At 36.2% G+C, this 17,911-nt stretch overlaps 1 protein-coding gene across 3 annotated transcripts; it reads right to left on the reverse strand.

The window, feature by feature from the left end:
- Positions 1-272: 272 nt before the first annotated feature.
- On the reverse strand, positions 273-17,106 carry LOC144357813 (thyrostimulin alpha-2 subunit-like). 3 transcript variants are annotated; one of them, XM_085491957.1, is made up of 5 exons: positions 16,916-17,106; positions 16,545-16,733; positions 8,202-8,373; positions 7,106-7,284; positions 273-1,284 (listed from the first exon to the last, which is right to left on the reverse strand). In XM_085491957.1, the coding sequence occupies exons 3-5, from the start codon at positions 8,314-8,316 to the stop codon at positions 1,189-1,191; spliced, it is 390 nt and encodes a 129-aa protein (XP_085348083.1). In that variant the 5' UTR covers positions 8,317-8,373; positions 16,545-16,733; positions 16,916-17,106; the 3' UTR covers positions 273-1,188. The 3 variants fall into 3 exon arrangements, with proteins under 3 accessions (XP_085348083.1, XP_085348090.1, XP_085348087.1); XM_085491964.1 differs by lacking the exons at positions 16,545-16,733; positions 16,916-17,106 and adding an exon at positions 8,938-8,994; XM_085491961.1 differs by lacking the exons at positions 16,545-16,733; positions 16,916-17,106 and adding an exon at positions 8,891-8,959.
- Between the last annotated feature and the right edge of the window lie 805 nt (positions 17,107-17,911).

Genomic DNA, 17,911 nt, shown 5'->3' on the forward strand with positions numbered 1-17,911 from the left:
CAATAGTTTAAAGTAAGACACGTGTAAGCACGTGTTATGTGAACACGTATGTATGAAAGAGAAGTGTAAGGAATAAACAAAAGTAGTGTCGTATCTTTCTTTTTAGTGATTTTTTGCTCTCATGACATTTTCTTTCTTCAAAATGTGCGTATGGGAATTGGTATAATTGTATTATAATAATATTAAAATATCCAACCATTATTAATACATATCTTAACGTGATTAAAAAATCAATATAATATTCAAGTCCCGACAAAAATAAGAGGGCAAGATTACGAGAAAATGTTTTGAATTTTATTACAACAATAATCATATAAACTGGCCATCATTCCAGTATCACAAAACCGAGCATATGAAGAAATAAATTATTCATTGAGCATATGGCGACTCTATGGTCAGGACGAGTAAAAATAAACGGACTCCACTCTGGTTACATTGGAGTTGCAAAAATGTTTCAACATAATTTAATGAGTAAAACAGTACATTGTTCTCTGGGTGTGACACTCATATTGAAAGCTTCGACTAAAAGTATAAATTCTATTAATAGGTATGACGCATGATCGCAGATGTTCTTTAGAAACAGCTCCAACAGCTAATCTGTAAAGACTTGTCTTACGTAAAGAAGCTGAACAATATGGATCCCTAGTGGACTTAATCAATAATAAGAAACGAAACGATAATAAATATCCCAACAGTTGTTTGTGTATTACAATAGTGAAACACATAAGCATATTACATTCTAAAGTTAAACACTTCTTTGAAAATTAATCCATTCATTTGCTTAAAACCTCTTTAAGTAGTAGTAAGACAAAAATATAATGTTTTTTGTGCTTCGCGAGTGCCGTGTCGCTATATTTCTATTTCAACACGTGCTGGCAGTAATGTGGGTTAGCTCTAAATCATTTATCACGTAACTGAGATATTTGTGTCAGCTCAGATTCACGGGTACAGGTTTTGCATAAGTTCTACGTAAACATGTCCATATAAGGTAAAATCTTAACCTTATATGGACATATCAAATGTCTACTACATTGTATTTGTGGGTGTTATGTACACTCATTCCACGCATGTGACTACTAGTATTCAACTATATTCACATTGCACACATATGTAATGCTATGCGCATTATTAAGACCTGGGGCGCGAGTATATACAATGCAGTTAGACAAATTATTATACTAGTGTCTGCTAATCTCGATCACAAATACCGCAAACACAGGATTTTGCAGACTTGAACACGTCTCGGTAAACTTTTCCATTCTGACATTGTAGCGTGACGGCAACCTACAAAAAAAACACAAATAAAATTAATGTTAGTATATCAAATATACATTTTCCCGTCTGGATGACGTGATTTCCTTGAAACTATAGCGACGTGTTTGAGATAAATTGGCTGAACTCCGGCAAACCCGGAGCTGGTAATCTGCTGCGAATGAAACGAATCCGTTTGGAGGTTACTGTGAAAGGCTTAGCATTTCTAGAAGGAAGTTCCAATTTGTTGCCAAACAATTATGGGTTTAGAAATGGAATGAGAGTTCAGTAATTGTTATAAGCTATTTTATATAGATATAGAAAAACATCGGGGGAGGCTTTTTAATAGAAGAAATAAAAGGTCGGCGCTATAAGGCAATATACTGAATTTGTTGCGCATCAGGTGGTGTTTTGATTTTCAATATTATACCCCGAGTTGTTATCGTGACTAGGTAGTCGATGATGGTTTTTCACATTTTGATTATGAACACAATATTGTTATATTTCACGAATATGTATAACATATAAATATATGTATATATTGAATAATTTAATTTTAGTTTTTGATATCTATTAAAATGTGTGAAAACAATCATTATTATCGACATGTAACCCTGTTTCTACCAGAATTGAACAGAACAAACTGTCCCAGAACGAGACTGCTTTCACATGAAGAATCATGACGTAATTTTGGTATACAAAATGACATAGCTCTCTGTTTCAGGACGCGACTGTTTTCATATGTAGAACAATGGCATGGTTCTGACATACAAAACTACACAGCACTGTGTTTCAGAACGAGACTGTTTTCATATGTAGAACAATGGCATGGTTCTGACATACAAAATGACACAGCACTGTGTTTCAGAACGAGACTGTTTTCATATGTAGAACAACGGCATGGTTCTGACATACAAAATGACACAGCACTGTGTTTCAGAACGAGACTGTTTTCACATGTAGAACAATAACATACAAAATAACACAGCATTGTGTTTCAGAACGAGACTGTTTTCACATGTAGAACAATAACATACAAAATGACACAGCATTGTGTTTCAGAATGAAATTGTTTTCATATGTAGAATAATGGCATGGTTCTGACATACAAAATGACACAGCACTGTGTTTCAGAACGAGACTGTTTTCACATGTAGAACAATAACATATAAAATAACACAGCATTGTGTTTCAGAACGAGACTGTTTTCACATGTAGAACAATGACATACAAAATGACACAGCCTTGTGTTTCAGAATGAAACTGTTTTCATATGTAGAATAATGGCATGGTTCTGACATACAAAATGACACAGCACTGTGTTTCAGAACGAGACTGTTTTCATATGTAGAGCAATGATATACAAAATGACACAGCACTGTTTCAGAACGATACTGTTTTCATATGTAGAACAATGACATACAAAATGACACAGCACTGTGTTTCAGAACGAGACTGTTTTCACATGTAGAACAATAACATACAAAATGACACAGCACTGTCTTTCAGAATGAAACTGTTTTCATATGTAGAATAATGGCATGGTTCTGACATACAAAATGACACAGCACTGTGTTTCAGAACGAGACTGTTTTCATATGTAGAGCAATGACATACAAAATGACACAGCACTGTTTCAGAACGACACTGTTTTTATATGTAGAACAATGACATACAAAATGACACAGCACTGTGTTTCAGAACGACACTGTTTTCATATGTAGAACAATGACATACAAAATGACACAGCGCTGTGTTTCAGAACGACACTGTTTTCATATGTAGAACAATGACATACAAAATGAAACAGCACTGTGTTTCAGAACGACACTGTTTTCATATGTAGAACAATGACATACAAAATGACACAGCACTGTGTTTCAGAACGACACTGTTTTCATATGTAGAACAATGACATAAAAAATGACACAGCACTGTGTTTCAGAACGACACTGTTTTTATATGTAGAACAATGACATACAAAATGACACAGCACTGTGTTTCAGAACGACACTGTTTTCATATGTAGAACAATGACATACAAAATGACACAGCGCTGTGTTTCAGAACGACACTGTTTTCATATGTAGAACAATGACATACAAAATGAAACAGCACTGTGTTTCAGAACGACACTGTTTTCATATGTAGAACAATGACATACAAAATGACACAGCACTGTGTTTCAGAACGACACTGTTTTCATATGTAGAACAATGACATACAAAATGACACAGCACTGTTTCAGAACGACACTGTTTTCATATGTAGAACAATGTCATACAAAATGACACAGCACTGTGTTTCAGAACGAGACTGTTTTCATATGTAGTGCAATGACATACAAAATGACACAGCACTGTTTCAGAACGACACTGTTTTCATATGTAGAACAATGACATACACAATGACACAGTACTGTGTTTCAGAACGAGACTTTTTTCATATGTAGAGCAATGACATACACAATGACAGCCTTGTGTTTTAGAACGAGACTGTTTTCATATGTAGAACAATGGCATGGTTCTGGCATACAAAATGACACAGTATTGTGTTTCAGAACGAGACTGTTTTCATATGCAGAACAATGACATACAAAATGACACAGCACTGTGTTTCAGAACGACACTGTTTTCATATGTAGAACAATGACATACAAAATGACACAGCCTTGTGTTTCAGAACGAGACGGTTTCATATGTAGAACATTGGCATGATTCTGACATACAAAATGACACAGCACTGTGTTTCAGAACGAGACTGTTTTCATATGTAGAACAATGGCATGATTCTGACATACAAAATGACACAGAACTGTGTTTCAGAACGAGACTGTTTTCATATGTAGAACAATGGCATGGTTCTGGCATACAAAATGACATAGCACTGTGTTTCAGAACGAGACTGTTTTCATATGTTGAACAATGACATACAAAATGACATAGCCTTGTGTTTCAGAACGAGACCTTTTTATATGTAGAACTTTGAGTATGTGAGCTCCGGAAACCCAGTTTTCTGACATACAAAATGATACAGCACTGTGACAAAAATGACTACAACCAACATGAAGAATAAAATTGAAAGAAAGTCAAAAAATAATAAGTCCATGGCACAACGCACCGGAAATGTTCCGACTTTGTACTGTCTTGGCATGCATGATGCCTCTTTTTGCAATGAGCCATACACAATTTTGACAAGACAAACAACAATGAGGTAAGATTCAGCGCGACCTTACTTTGACATGATATAATACCACCAAGGCAAGAAGAAATAGGATGCCTTGTAATTCGGAATGTCTCTGTCCGTTAATTTGGAATTACATCGGTGTGATATGCAGAACAATGCCATCGTGACACAATTGTGGCTATTATTAGCTATAAAGAATGACACAAGTAGGAAGAAGGAATATGTCATATGACAAGGACTGAATTACACTGATTTAAAAAGAAAGAACAAACCATATTTGTAGGCAGAATGGCATGGACTTGGAATACAGCACGACACTAAATTGAAGGGACATACCATATTTGTAGACAAAATTGCCTGAACAGGCATTCTACTTCCCAGGAGAATGAACAGAATATATTTGTAATACAGAATTAACAGACCATATTTGTAATACAGAATGGACAGACCATATTTGTAATAGAGAATGGCGTGGAATCTGTGTACATTACGACCCTGTTTCCTTGACAAAAAAGGACAGACTATATTTGTAATACAGAATGGACAGACTATATTTATAATACAGAATGGACAGACTATATTGTAATACAGAATGGACAGACTATATTTGTAATACAGAATGGCGTGGAATTGGTGTTCATTATAACACTGTTTCCTTGACATAAAAAGACAGACTATATTTGTAATACAGAATGGCGTGGAATTGGTGTACATTATGACACTGTTTCCTTGGCATAAAAGGACAGACTATATTTATAATACAGAATGGACAGACTATATTTGTAATACAGAATGGCGTGGAATTGGTGTTCATTATGACACTGTTTCCTTGGCATAAAGGACAGACTATATTTGTAATACATAATGGACAGACTATATTTGTAATACAGAATGGACAGACTATATTTGTAATACAGAATGGACAGACTATATTTGTAATACAGAATGGACAGACTATATTTGTAATACAGAATGGCGTGGAATTGGTGTACATTATGACACTGTTTCCTTGGCATAAAAGGACAGACTATATTTGTAATACATAATGGACAGACTATATTTGTAATACAGAATGGACATACTATATTTGTAATACAGAATGGACAGACTATATTTGTAATACAGAATGGCGTGGAATTGGTGTTCATTATGACACTGTTTCCTTGACATAAAAGGACAGACTATATTTATAATACAGAATGGACAGACTATATTTGTAATACAGAATGGCGTGGAATTGGTGTTCATTATGACACTGTTTCCTTGGCATAAAAGGACAGACTATATTTGTAATACATAATGGACAGACTATATTTGTAATACAGAATGGACAGACTATATTTGTAATACAGAATGGAAGACTATATTTGTAATACAGAATGGCGTGGAATTGATGTACATTATGACACTGTTTCCTTGGCATAAAATGGACAGACTATATTTGTAATACATAATGGACAGACTATATTTGTAATACAGAATGGACATACTATATTTGTAATACATAATGGACAGACTATATTTGTAATACAGAATGGACAGACTATATTTGTAATACAGAATGGCGTGGAATTGGTGTTCATTATGACACTGTTTCCTTGACATAAAAGGACAGACTATATTTATAATACAGAATGGACATACTATATTTGTAATACAGAATGGACAGACTATATTTGTAATACAGAATGGACATACTATATTTGTAATACAGAATGGACAGACTATATTTGTAATACATAATGGACAGACTATATTTGTAATACAGAATGGACAGACTATATTTGTAATACAGAATGGACAGACTATATTTGTAATACAGAATGGCGTGGAATTGGTGTTCATTATGACACTGTTTCCTTGACATAAAAGGACAAACTATATTTGTAATACATAATGGACAGACTATATTTGTAATACAGAATGGACAGACTATATTTGTAATACAGAATGGCGTGGAATTGGTGTTCATTATGACACTGTTTCCTTGACATAAAAGGACAAACTATATTTGTAATACATAATGGACAGACTATATTTGTAATACAGAATGGCGTGGAATTGGTGTTCATTATGACACTGTTTCCTTGACATAAAAGGACAGACTATATTTGTAATACATAATGGACAGACTATATTTGTAATACAGAATGGACAGACTATATTTGTAATACAGAATGGCGTGGAATCTGTGTACATTATGACACTGTTTCCTTGGCATAAAAGGACAGACTATATTTGTAATACAGAATGGACAGACTATATTTGTAATACAGAAAGGACAGACTATATTTGTAATACAGAATGGCGTGGAATCTGTGTACATTATGACACTGTTTCCTTGGCATAAAAGGACAGACTATATTTGTAATACAGAATGGACAGACTATATTTGTAATACAGAATGGACAGACTATATTTGTAATACAGAATGGCGTGGAATTGGTGTTCATTATAACACTGTTTCCTTGACATAAAAGAACAGAGTATATTTGTACACAGAGTGGCCGTGGGCATGTTATAAAGAATAACACTGCCTTGACATAAAGGGACAGAGATAATACGCTGATATTAAACTAGAGTAATATTTACTACATACCACAGTACAAGACGGCTAAGCACGTGTTGCTTTCTACAAAGTAACATATAATAACCTCTTCATACTTACGTTATGTGTTTCATCAATAGTACAACATGAGCCTTTGGCTGTGAAAATATGAGTTCCTCCCGATGCTTCTAAGGTAGCTGGAGATGATAGGTATGAGTATGAAGTACAATAACCACGACACGCATTCATCCTTACTTCTTCTTCATGGCAGCCTGGAACTCGAACTGTTTTAACATATCCTATAAAAAACATTGCATAATTAATTAATATTATTAATGCAATTACCCAAACTAATATATCATGGTATATTGCCCTATGAGTATATATTGATAATAATGTGATTATAAATATTACAGTCGAATGGCGGCCTTTAATTCGACCTACAGAACCAATTTGCTAATAACCCTATCAACAATCAATGAAGAGAGCTATACAAAGGGGGATCGTTGTTTTATTCTTCACGTGAGCTCCGGAAAGCCAGTTTTAAGGATTCTCAATGGCTGCTCCAACTATCAATTGATTTTCTGTGATGATTTGCGGTTAGCCTATCATATTTTTGAACTTGCTCTTAATGAAATTTTGCCCAATGACAACGAGATTGAACAAATTAAAATTAAAATCTCCCCTACAAAGAAAGATCCATATAATCCATTTATATCCATATAATGACCGGAAAACCAGCGAGCATTAGGGTGTCTACACTATAGAGTCAATATACTCAACAAAACAAATATGTTCAACCTATGGTTAGTAGACAATATTGTAGCGCAGAAGATTAAGTGCGACTAATTATCATTAGTCCAAGTACATATTTCCACAACTGACAAAGAGAGCGCGGTATTTTCTGACAACGATAAGAGAAACAACGTGAATCGCAAAGGCTATCAATTCCCATGGTTCTGTGGGTACATGAAGATAAAAGATACGGCTTTAGGGAGATTTAAAACGCCGTGGGTCATGATCCCGCACTTTAAATTAAATGTTATTTATGAAGTGCCCCGAGTCACTTTAAAATCCGCGCTTGGTCTCTTGGTATATACATGTATATACAATTCGGGAGGGTGTCACGTGATATGAGTCCTGTCACATGGTGACAGCGCCGAGATTCGTTTAGGGATGATGCGCACTAATAAAATCTGACGCTCACATTACTCACCTACTAAATGGCAGCCTGGCCGCTGCCAATAGGGAACATTGTTAGCTTCTGCACTCCATATCATTACCGATAAAGTTAATATAACCAGTAATCCAATAATATCTTGGACTTTCATCCTAATTGTATCCAACCAATTATTCACGACGCCAAAATGCACCGTATTCCCCTTGACCTGTGATAGATAAATAAGAAGAAGAAAAAACGGTTTTTGAGAGATAAAATATATGTATGTAATGAAGCAATACTTCAAAACACAAAATAGTTGAATGATTATCGCCTGTTTTCTCACTGCTTAAAGTTCCGTCTAGAGATGTTCTGATTGACAGTGATTATGTTTAAAGTACCAATAAAAACAGACGAAGTTATTTGCAGAAAATCCCATAGAAAAGTTGTAATTAGGCAGCCATTCACAAGATATAGTATTGTCCAAGTTACTTTGAGTTTAAATGCCAAAGGTTTGCGTCATTGGTGGCCAACTATTAACGGCTACCCAGACATGACGCATGCATTCTCATCATCGATTAGCCAATCGGCATCACTGTTTCCTGGAAGCGAAAAAAATGCCCACAGTGAAACGGACCATGGTTAATCAGCATTAACGTAATTGGTAGGGTTGCTGACGTCATCAATCACGTGACATGTGGCGAAGGAGATGAATGACTATGACGTAACATAAGTGTGTCGCGTACTGATGAAATACACTAAGATCCCGTGAACACGTCTCTGTTATCCCCACCTCCAGATGAGTAATATTTCCAACTCTAATACTTTCACGATCCTCAGCCGTCCGTAATCACCGCTATATACTTACAAGTGATACCGACAGCCGAAATGTAGTTCGTGATACTGTCGCATTTGCATATGCTTTGGTTATAAATAGAGACGCCTACACACGTTTCAAATTCATCTTTACCGTATATTGGACAAGATACGATATAACATGACGTGAATGGATTAATACGTGATTAGTTGAAACGACATTTTTTTTTATTGAAATGTTGTATAAAAAACTGCTATATTTAGTTATAATAAACTGAGCGGATATGTCAGTTACATTGTAAAATCAACAAAATGAATGTTTGTGGGCATTTGGTAAGTATAGTATTAAAGCAAAGTCAGATTATATTTAAATGGAATTTTCGTTAATAACGGCAATTTGAATCTCGGATTATAGTTAGGTGTTGCGCCAGAGAATTCTAACAGTATTCACAGCACTCGGTATTTACCCATGATTGCAAAATGAAAGCTCTCTAGTTTTAAAAAAAAAAGTTGTAAGAAACTACCAAAAATAAATAAATATAAATAAATATCTGCGGAATAACATGTACATAATGATCAACAACAAAAAACACGTGTTATCAACTTTTATTTCAGAAACCGGAAAAGTGTCCTTCATGCAAACGAGTTCTGAGTGGCCGAAGATTGCTGAATGCTCGTGTATTGAGTAAAGCAATAAATCCATAAATATATGCTACATTCCGATTTGTACATCTCGGTAATTTCGGAATATTTCATTCAGTCGCATAGAACGGGTTAAATTTAAGAAGTGTCACGTTACTTAAAGAAGTCTATCACGGTAGGGGAATTGGGGCTATCTTATAAAACAATATGACCGGACTGTACGTGAAGGTAGATAATCAAACACGAAGGTTGAGCTTCTTATTGTGTAGCTGATCGTATGAACCCCATTTATACAGAAAACGTCAAAAGCTGTAATCATGGTTCACAATACAAGCACTAATCATTGTGGAGATCTGTAATCGAAATAGAGAATGCAAGCAAATCATGGAATCCGATAGTTTAATACCATAGCAAATTTGCGCTTTGGATTATTGCTCGTCATTATAGCATAATTTCTTATGAGTCATTTAGTATTGGAATGGTATGAATGCGTTCATCAAGTTAGTGTACAGCATTGGCAAGAGACTCTTGCAAACCGTGTGTTACACGAATCAATGGCACTTACCGAAACCATGCGCAAAATGTATAATGTACATTTCGAATCGGATGGGAGGGCGAAACACAATGCTAGCACAGGTGATTAAAACTGGCTTACAAATTGTGCTCTATTTTTCTAGAAGCAAAAGGAGGATTTGAAAACCTCTCAGCAGGGGGAAACGCATAATGCTACTATGATGTGATTATATATGGTAATTAAAATTAATTAACCTTCACGGCGGAAATGCTTTCCTGACATAGAGACGCGCCGTCCAAATTAAAGATTTCCTTTCATCAATAATAATTTAACATGCATCAATCAATTTTTCTAAAACCTATTAGGTGGAACAGTTTGGCAAAATAAAGTTTACCTCCATGGGAAAAGGTAACTAGCGCATTTTTGTTTCAAACAATTCTGGGCACTTTTTACGTGTTCACGTCTTTTGCCCAAATCTTCACAAGTTTTGCGACGTATTGTGCATCCATGCAAATATTTGTATAAACCACTGATGAGAAAAATGAAATGATTTGAGTATTGTAATCACATTGTATCGGATGAAGAAGTGTCTTATATATAAGAAGCGTGCGGATTAGTATTCTAGATCATAGCTAGTAAGATTGTATCTACGATTTCAACAGCTACGCTATGATAGATGTTCTCGTTTCAACTGAGTACTTTCACACGTAATTTACAGTATAAACATTCGTCAAGTCACACTTGCTTGACGCACAGTTGTCCGTGTCCTAAATTGGGGGTGGGGTAGGGAGGACACACTGATTGGTGAGTTTGACGCGACGAGTGCCACATGCACGATGAAACAGTGAGGAAATCAAAGTGTTTCCCAGGAAACGCTGTCATCCAAGGACAGTCATTGCCGACCATCTAATTAATGAATGGTTGCTTTGGCGTGGGTTCTATTTCGAACATTTAGACGTTAAATGCGACTTGAATAATGCGTTCCGAATTACCATGAACGACTAACTTTTCATTGCTCTTACAATGTATCCATACGTTATCATTGCCTTTCGGTTATTTTTGCTGTAAACGAAAATAGACTGCATAGATATTCGTCAGGTTGGGGATATTTGATTTTTTACTTTGACTTTCTCGTACACTCAACTCTGGGTATGTCAGCAGATGACATTTGGAAGTACGGTCATAGCTGAAGGGCACTGACTCACGTGGTATTACGTGAGTTTACCTAACATTAAGGAACATATGTAGATGCGTGGATGCATGGTGTAGACTCAAAGATACAACGTGCTCCCAGCATGGTGATTGGCCATTGAAACAAGGATGTACGAGTATATTTTTTGGCCCCAGAACACTATAACTTCAATCTCAGTCGACAATACTGTGCACTAATTACAGTTTGGGTTATTTATGTATACATGAATATATTATGGGTGTGAGGTCAATGCAGATGAATGTTTAATGTGAGATGCAATCGACATGTAATTGTCGCAAGCAGATCGGCACATAGGTTTATGTTACATTTCTTATACTACCTAACACATGTACGCGTCAATGCGTAGTACTATATCTACACGAGTTACAGTCACATTACATTGGTACGGTGATGCCGCTACCAATTATAACGAGACTAGGTGAGAGTTTAGAATTTTAAAATTCAGTAAACACGTGAGGAGTGTCGAGGATAAAGTGCCGACGCCGAAGTCTCCTTCCGAACGCATCGAAGATGAAGATGAACAACAGTTACATATGAGTAGTAATTTGGGAGTTGTAGAGTAACGTTGCGCGCAATAGCTTAACGTATAAAGTATCGGCATATATACATGTTAAATAAGTCACTGAGACATAGAAAGACATAAAGGTGTAGACATTTTGTTTGTCAAATATTGATGAAAAAAGGTCTGCTCTTTAATTGATCGCCTTGTTTGTTGACCAGATCAACGTTGAAATATAGTCTTGTATTTTTAATATTAACATACGGATCTCTTCTCGCATTTAAATTGATTCTATCTGAGCGTGACGAGGAAACCTTAGATCCCACCTATAAAGCTAAAAGGTTAATTTACCTTGCCGGGTAGATTTTAAAGTTAAAGACACGAAAATTGATGCGCACATTATGTATACACACATGTATAGATTGGATGCTATGCCCTGTGGATTCCAGATATTATATCACCTTTTTGTTAATTTATAGACCTCGCTAGCGGCATTAAAATAGAACAAAACACTGAACAAATTATCTTCAGGGTGAAATCAATTTCAATTCTAATAACCCAATTTCTTAAAGGGGATGAGTAAACTTCTACAGCAAAACTCTAGTTGCTAGCAAGAAAGTGATGAAATGTTCAAATATTCTTGACATGAGTCGATTCTAGCAATAAGTCTTCAGTAAGCATTAATTAACCTCTCTAAAAATACAATTTTCCACTGACACTTGCATTTATTTATCGATAGCAATTTCCCAGTGGGATGCGGCGTGGGTAGAAGCACGATTGCGGTTTTATCTCATCTCCGTTGAATTGCTGGTGACAAATATATGAGTTGGCATCTTTGCGAAACTAGAGCGATCACAATACACAGTAATGTACCTGTCATTTTCACTTTGGACGGCACTGGCGATTGACGTGTCCTATGTTTATTCAGCAAGTGCGTAAAGTGGCTCAGACGCGCTCTAATTGTTATATGAAAACCCCTAACCACTGGGGTTATTAATACATTTTAAACCCACAAGTCTTGACTATTTACGAACATAACTGAACCTTTTTTTAGTGTTGCCTTGCGTGCCAACTCGGGGCAAGTCGTGCATAAATATATAATAATTATACAATCACCAACTTGGAATAAATTGGATTTTGTCCTGACCTTTTTTTCTGTTAATTTATTTTCATATTTCAAGATTAATGTTGTTATCAATAAATAATTTCCTACAGTTCACATGAAAAAAAATTGTCCACAAACTTGACAAAGGTTTCCACCTACGCGTGGGCGACCATTTCATCGCAGTCTTGAGCGTTAACTCGGCGTTAACTGTCTCTATTGGAAAACGAAGTAGACGCGCACATAGATAGAAAAAAATGACGTACGGTGACCCACACCTGCAATGACATCACCGAGCACAATTCATATTGCCGGTTATACAAATCATAGTAGTAAGCAACGTGATCTGAGCTCTGCTAAAATTAACTCATAATAAATGAATGGATGCCACTCAGGTGGTAACAACACAGCGGGTTTCCCCAGTGTATTCTCTGCCTAATACAGAATTCATATCCTTTTCCATGGAACATATTACACTCACTTTGTCGACGTATAAGATACGAGAATTGCCCTGGGCAGTACAGGCAGGCAAAACACATTTACCTGTTAACTTCCAACAGTCATCACCGACTTCGCGAGCGCCGCAAACTGTGCCTCTATAATTCATTTATTTTCAATTTTCTAGCTAATTTTCTGCCGTTAAAAAACCCGCACGTGGAATCCTACTATATAAGCTGCACCTTAGACGATTTCTAAACGACGCCGGCCTTAAAATAAACCACACATTGATCTAGTAGATTTTCTATATCTTTTAAATATAGACTAATACGACAAAACTACCGACTGATTACAACAGCTCTAGCAGATTTTAATACGACAGGACGTACAGAAGATTTGTCCCAAATAACAGTCACCATTAAATTATTAATACTCGTCGATGGTAATAACGCACACCATAATGATCACGTCTAATAATAAATCTTTTTTTTCTTTTCGTCGACGGATTTCATATTAAGTCCCCCGAGTATTATATCTATTTCAGTGTCATTAAAAGAAACATTATAGACTCTCAGCAGATTTTAGAACCATCGAGCCAATCTTGCATATGGGACTTTCGTTAATGAGTTTCCCGTTCTCTGTTACGTATACGCGACATTGATTAATTAGCAATCGCTTTGTCACTATGTGTGATAGTCGAATATACCACAATTTATAAACATGCGGTTTAGGAAAAGATTATTTGGTGGCACGTCCACAACACACGCGGGAAAAATATATCTACTAATGCTAGTTGAACAGTTTTAATAATTAATCTACTGGAATGCCGTTATATCTACACAAAAAGTGTCTCGTATCGAAAAGATAACTGTACTGGTTGAATGAAATTCCATTTAAATCACTGAAAGGTCTTTAGAAATGAGAGTAAACGTTTTTTTTTTTGTTTTTTTTTACAGCGCAACAGTGGTCGAAGACGTTACAAGAACAACCACAGTGTCATGTTTGCATCATGCTGGCATTTTAACACCACACTGCGAAAACGGAAGCAGGCGCGAGTAATCCCCGAAATTCCCCTTTGAGCCACATCACAACAGCACCCACAACACCACGCATTAATGTTTTATATACAGCTGACTCGTCATCGGGCATTTATTATTTTGTGTATGTATGTACAGCTTAACAGCTATGAGGAAAAGAATTCTGGTAATAGACTTGATAACGGGGGGGGGGGGTATTTGACACCATCGGCAGTGGTAAGACTAACAATTATGTACGTTATCCACACAAAAATAACACGTCTGGAATTCTGTCACCAAAACTAGGCAGGTCATGCATGATACGAGACAACCAATTGATCAAGGGGAAAATGGGCTTTCATTGTAGTAGTTTAGTGCTAATGTGTGCGTCGATACCGCGAAATTACAAACACATATGTACAGCACTGCTTCTAATATAAAACGCCAACTTGAAATAGAGAAAAATCAAGTGGCTGTATTCGATTATTACAAAAGCTACCGAGCATTTACAGACTCTCGTTCACCCTGTACAAATTACCAGTACTCGTCATAAGCTATTAACTCTGCGTACAGTCATACGCGCAACTGATGAAGAATGGTAAATATGGATGTCTTTATTCATGGTATGTTAATGCATTTTGGTTGAATTAGTGATTATCTCATACTCCGACATTCTTCCATGCAACCCCCTCCCTCCCTTCCTCCCGTAGGTCCACATTTTCTCAATTTCAATTGCATCGTTTATCATAAACGCGTAAACAATGTGACTATAAAAAACGGACTAAACTGTCAATGATGGAGCGAATGTGAGAAGATAATCTATTTTGACCCTATCATCTGTCAGTTGAGTGTTAGTTATTTTGTATGTGACTATTAATCTTAAATGTGTATGTTTTTTACAGACTAGTATTCAAATTTGAGTGACACGTTCGTGTCCGAACTGTGGCATACATGGCACCTTGTAAAGCGATAAATTACTATTGATGATTTAGGAAATAAACAATACTGATGGTTTGGTATTGGAATTCGGAAGCTCTGGCGACAGGGAATGTCAAACATATAAAATCTCGACATCAACTTTGGAAGATAGTTTAAACGCAATAAAAGTCTAGTTTAATGATGATGATGACGGGAATTGACTGCGGAAGACAGACAATAAATAACCTGACATGACTCAAGTTTTGGTCCTCCGTGAGATAAGGCCATGACTGGAAAAACAACTTCGACGATTAGATGGACACATTAAGTCAGTGTTAACACAGTGATTCTTTAAACACGCGTCATAACTCACATGGTATCATCAGTCAACTGTCTAACACTGTGGCACGCCGTGCTTTAGCGTTTATATATTCTGTAGATAATGCATTGCCTACAACTGGATGTAGCGGCAACAGTTTTACAGTTACCGGTGCCATACAACACCAGCGAGTAGCTACTAGTATGTAAACCAAGTGTAAACGTGCCCATCGCATCGAAAACAACTCAATTGTGACACTGGGTAATCAGTCCAATTGCGATGTGTTAGATCGCCCGATGAAATATGGGGGAAATATCTTATTCCAAACGAAGGAATAATAATTCGAAGAAAGTCATTAGAAGGAACGCCTGAAGTACATAAGAAATATTATTGCAATCAGATTCTTATTACCCCTACATGGTTATGGAAATTGCAGATTTGACTCCCTGTTATAGTAAGTATGTTTACAGCATCGTAAAAAAAAATACGACGTTGTCGAAGCCAAACTCACGAGGCTTACGGTGTGTACGTGAGTTGACGACACATGTTTACACACGCACTCTCACATTCATTCAAATACTCTCGAAACATTGATGTATGCCAGACTCCATCAGTTATGTCGAGCTTCTTGTACTAGGATGCTCGAGCTCGAATCGACAGCACGTCGTACACACACAGGTCGCAAGTTGAACAATGATGGAAGTAATATTTTGATTACTGGAGAACTATTTCACGACCACATTACAAGGTGTTACATATGCTGAGATGAGCCCGGTGTCACGGACAAGCTGGCCCCACCTGTGTATTGCGTTTATGCAAGGCTGAACTGAAGCGTATGGGGTTAACATGGCTTATTAAGTGAACTATAATGAATGGACTCGGTTCCCATAAATAATGCAAGCCCAAACAGAATGCAGCCTTACCTGTTTATTGCTCTTACAGTCCGGTTCTGATCAGGTTGTTCGTCGTCGTTGTCTTATAAATAAACTGTGTGTTGGCTATACCTCCCACAGTATACAGGAAGCTTGTTTAGGCCACGGAAACGAACGGCTTTCTTGTGAATGGGGGAAACGAGACCTGCTTGGACGTCATTGAATGATGAATGGCTACCACTGCAAACGTCACAGTCACCACGTTCAGAGCGTGCATAAAGGAAAACATCAAGTAAATAACAGTGTCAAATATTAACTTAAAAGCGTAAGTTATTGAATTATTGAACCACGCCCACATCAACAATTAAACAAACAACGTCAGAGAAAAATAGTTAAATTGTGACTCATTAAAATGAACGTACCTGTTTTTTTTCTGTGTGCTGTTTGATTGTTCCGACGTGTTGTGATAACAAGAAACAAGTGGTGCTGGAAAACGTGAATTTTCAACAGTCAATGAGATATCGATGAGCAATTTTCTATTGCCTTCTTTAATTTCTGTGCCTATATATTATATGTGATTCCAATATTCAAGGTGTCTAATTGTCGTCGGTGGTGGCGCTATCGTGACGCGATATCATCACATGCACTAAAAACTTCGCCGAACTCTGCAACTAATCTTGATTTCGATGACCATGAACAGTAATATTTATATTATTTATTTAACTATTCTATTTTGATTTATTTAGTTATCCAGTTATTTATTTATTTTTTTAGTTAGTTAGTTATTTAGTTTTGACATAGTAATGTTTTAAAACGCTGCTAAATCATCCTATGTGTCTGGACATTTTAGTGTCTGAAGCATTTTTTTTTTTTTTTCAAAATTACGAACCTCAATACAAATGTCTAGTGACTAACTACTTGTGCGACGTCAACATGACGTACATCGATGAAATCATTGTCGTTCAAATTAAACTGTATGTGGTTGTGTATTTGTTCGTCACTTAGAATACAGTAAAACTCTCCAAAACAATATTTTTTTAAAATGACAAACGACTACACATCACCCCTGACGTCATAGATTTGTTTGTCCCTAAAGGGCGAAATATAAGTTGTAGTATTTTGACCGATTTGCATTAGAAATTGTCACCAGAACATAGATCCACGTTAACACTATGGGATTCACAAATTAATTGTTTCCTTGAAAATCAATTTAGGTTAACCAGAATTTGTATATATCAAGTTTGAACAAAATCCATCTGTAAACAGCCGAGAAATGCTTGATTTTTATTATATATTTAATGAAACCTTTCAAATATGTAAACAAGTTTATGCATTTTAAAATATAATATAAAATAGGAAACACGCTCACTATTTTATTAAATAAATACAGTGTAATAACAAAATACGCATCGAATCGG

The sequence above is a fragment of the Saccoglossus kowalevskii genome, chromosome 2 (assembly GCF_978046115.1).
Source record: "Saccoglossus kowalevskii chromosome 2, keSacKowa6.1, whole genome shotgun sequence".
In the NCBI taxonomy this organism is placed as follows: domain Eukaryota; kingdom Metazoa; phylum Hemichordata; class Enteropneusta; family Harrimaniidae; genus Saccoglossus; species Saccoglossus kowalevskii.

Bases quoted from the DNA above. Each gene is read 5' to 3' on its own strand.
- LOC144357813 (XM_085491957.1), bottom strand. From the start codon at position 8,316: ATGAAAGTCCAAGATATTATTGGATTACTGGTTATATTAACTTTATCG. The intron at 7,285-8,201 runs GTGAGTAATGTG...TGTTTTTTATAG, and splicing joins GCCAGGCTGCCATTTAGTAG to GATATGTTAAAACAGTTCGA. The intron at 1,285-7,105 runs GTAAGTATGAAG...TTTTTTTTGTAG, and splicing joins CTATTGATGAAACACATAAC to GTTGCCGTCACGCTACAATG.